The sequence below is a fragment of the Acanthisitta chloris genome, unplaced genomic scaffold (assembly GCF_000695815.1).
Source record: "Acanthisitta chloris isolate BGI_N310 unplaced genomic scaffold, ASM69581v1 scaffold29409, whole genome shotgun sequence".
Lineage (NCBI taxonomy): Eukaryota > Metazoa > Chordata > Aves > Passeriformes > Acanthisittidae > Acanthisitta > Acanthisitta chloris.
Genome location: NW_008691405.1, coordinates 21,403 through 24,601, shown reverse-complemented (window position 1 = coordinate 24,601; position 3,199 = coordinate 21,403). Strand labels below are relative to the sequence as shown.

Below are 3,199 nucleotides of genomic sequence, written 5' to 3'. Positions count from 1 at the left end.
TAGGTGTTAGACTGGGTAACTTGAGATGCTATCAGACTTCTAAGTAAAATTATCTTTTCAACAGACCTAAGCCCGGCATGCCAAAGATCTACTTATTCTCCTAACCAATCTCTCCCATACAAATACCACTCCAACAGAAAAGAATAAATAATTGTATCTTCTGAATAAATGGCTTCATGGATTATTTATGAAGTGTAGGGTAAGAGAGCAAGAAGCCAACACCTGCCCCTGGCTTAATCTGCACTACCAAGCTGCTTCCTCGTCACATTGGTTCTGGCAAATTCTGTAAACCAGGAGTGACTACAGCAAAACCTGCCATGTTTATCTAAAGGACATTCATAAGCCAATTGTAAGCCACCATATGAACAGAAGCATCTTTAGCCAATTCTGCTCCAGAAGCTCAAACCTTAAATTGTGGTTGACATAAAATAAGCATTAGATTTTTATACTTAAGAAAATATATGAAGTAGACAATGGTGTGAGCCACTGTGCCAGTGCTTCAGGAGCCAGCGTAAGACAGTCCCTGGCCCATAACACTGTCTCTAGAGGGTTGCAGCAGGCAGAAAATAAAGTTTCCACCTATTTCCCCATGTCTGTTTAGAATAAGATTCATTGAGGTCTCAACTAAGCAAATGAGACTAATCAGCTTCATAAAGGTCTATCATCACACCTCCTGGCTAGGCACAGCCATCACGAACATGTTTAGCCACCTCAGTGGAAGTGAGGAGAGGGAAAGCTTGATACACATTTTGAGCAAAGAAGTTAAAACTCCCCATTTTTGTTGTAATGAAATAATTGTGAATTGAAAACATCTGCTTAAAAGCACCACCAAGAGAGAAAGCAGAGGTGGCCCTGCTCATTCTCTCCCTCCTCACAGGTCTCCGAGGGCTGCCAGAGGCAGGGCAGAAGACCACTCTCCTCCTCCAGATGACCACACACACAGAGCACTACAGACAAAAACCCATGTATGGGACAGGTTCTCCCTATGCCTCACTGGTGAGTTCAGAAAGCCAAATACTTCTCTAAGTAGGTCTGTCTAGAGTCAGTTTACTAACAGTCATTCAACCTCTGTAAAATCTATGGGTTTAAGCAAAACCACCAAATCTCTAGAACAAATACATCTTTACAGGCAAAGCACAGCTGATCCTTGGACAGTGAAAAGAAAAGCTCAGTGGGCTGTGTAGCTGCAGCTGAACAATAAACTGGCTAAAGGAAGGGTTTATTGCAAGGTATTGCTTGTCGAGCTCACAACTTTGAAGGAGACTGCTTAGCATGAGACACTGGAGGAACTGGGTGTGTGACTGCAGGCAGCTCTTAGCCCTGGGGTGGTATTTACTCTCACCACAGCCTCTGAGACACTGAGGGAACTGCCTTCGGCCCATGGAAAAATTACTAAAGTAGCGAGAGGGAGATAGACTGTCTTAACGTGAGTATTAACTTTGCTCTCTGCTGGCAACAAAGGAGAGAATTTTTTGTAACTGAAAGAAACTCAGACAGAGGGGAAAAAAATGAACAGCAAACAAAAGCCACACTGGTCAGTCCATTTTGGCACACATCAGGCTACAATCCTGCTGCCAATGTCAATGCATTACATGCTGTGTGGCTATAAATTTCAGTTGTGTTTGAATAAACACCAGCATATAGAATCACTTTGGGTCTGCCTAACTCGCTCTGTCTGTAGACAGGACAGAACCAGTATCTGAATGTCCCCCAAATTAAAACCTTTAGCTGCCCTCAACGTGCACGTACCTGCAATCCCTTGTAGCAGCCCACAGACATTAAAAATGCTTTTCTTCATAATACTCTGCACACACATAGTAAAGACAGACACAAATGCCACGGTACAGAGAATCACAATTCCCATGGCTAGGAAGATAGCGGTCGCCTGCCAGAACCCACTGGCTATCTCGTTGAAGTTTTCAGCATAGGGACCACAGAGTGTGTCTCGCCTAGTAAACTGCATTTGGGGGATCCTGGTGCAGCGCCCGTAGATGCCCAGGGTCGGATGGTAAGGCTCCTGTGATCCCCCTGTTCTGTTGTCCACATCATCTGAGCTTGAAGGCTTCGCCTTGCCAATCAACCAGTCTGCGCTCATGAAGGCAATGAGCTCTGCGAAAGCGACCACGATACTCAGGAGAGTCCATAGCATAGACCGGCACGTTACAATGACATGACACATATTGATGTCCAATGCTTGTGATCAGTGCAGCAGACAAGTCTTAAAATCCAGGCACAAGGAGGGGAAAAATTAAGTTAAGAAAGGAAAAAAGGACCCTAAGAAAATCGCCGTGCCAGCTCTGCCTGCTCCTTCGACTCTCTTGCAGAGGCCGAGATGAAGCTTCTCAGGAGAAAAAGCGAACGGCCCCAAGTTTTCCAAGCAGTGCAGTCATTTGTTCTCTCTGTTTAGTTCCTCCTTCTCTGTTTCTGGGATGCTGATCTCTGAAGCGCGCTTTTCTTTCTTAATATTCATACTGGCACATGACACTGCAGGCTGGCTGGGGAGGCTCCAAGGACTGCCCACTCTTTCACATCACACACCTACAAGAAAATAGAGAAAATACATCAGCAGTGAGAAAAAAGTCATTTCCACCCCCACAACCAGCCAAGATCTGGCGCAGATCCACATCAACATACAAAAGCTCTAACAAGGGCCCCGTCAAACAGAGCCTGCTGGAAACCTCCTGGGTTTGTCCCAGGGGAGGAATTAATCTGCTGCCGATATTTAATGGTATCTGCTGTGCCCTGTCCCACTGCGGGTGTTTGTCAAGCACTTTGCAAGCAAAGGTCTCAGTAACAGCCAGTGGTCCCACCCACTCCTACCACCACACCCCCATCATCTCCTTCTGGTTGAAATTACCAAGGGTCCTGGCAGTTACCCAGCAAAGTGTTCGGACACGTTTAAGCAGTTTCACAGATGTGTGGCTCCTGCCTGAGTCTGGAGAGGCAGCACAGGACGGAAGCCAAACTGCTCCACATGACGTGGGCACATGGGTGCAAGGGGCAATGAAGGAACCTTGCTCCAACGTTTCAGAGTGCTGCTGACTGCAGCTGAGGCAGCCACACCTCAGAAGAACTGAGAAATGGCCATAAAATGAGGCAGAGGAGATTCAGACTAGATGTTAGGAAAGTTTTTTCCCTGTTAAGGTGCTCAGGCACCGGAATAGGTTGCCCAGGGAGCTGGTGGAGTCATCATCCCTGG

The 3,199-nt window shown here is 46.4% G+C and overlaps 1 protein-coding gene across 1 annotated transcript in view; it reads right to left on the bottom strand.

Moving 5' to 3' along the window:
• The window catches only part of LHFPL2 (lipoma HMGIC fusion partner-like 2), an 18,021-nt gene extending 15,842 nt beyond the window's left edge, over nucleotides 1-2,179 (bottom strand). The window contains exon 1 of the mRNA XM_009082217.1: nucleotides 1,750-2,179. Within this exon, the coding sequence (XP_009080465.1) occupies nucleotides 1,750-2,179 (430 nt within the window). The remainder of the gene's footprint in view (nucleotides 1-1,749) is intronic.
• Nucleotides 2,180-3,199: the final 1,020 nt, after the last annotated feature.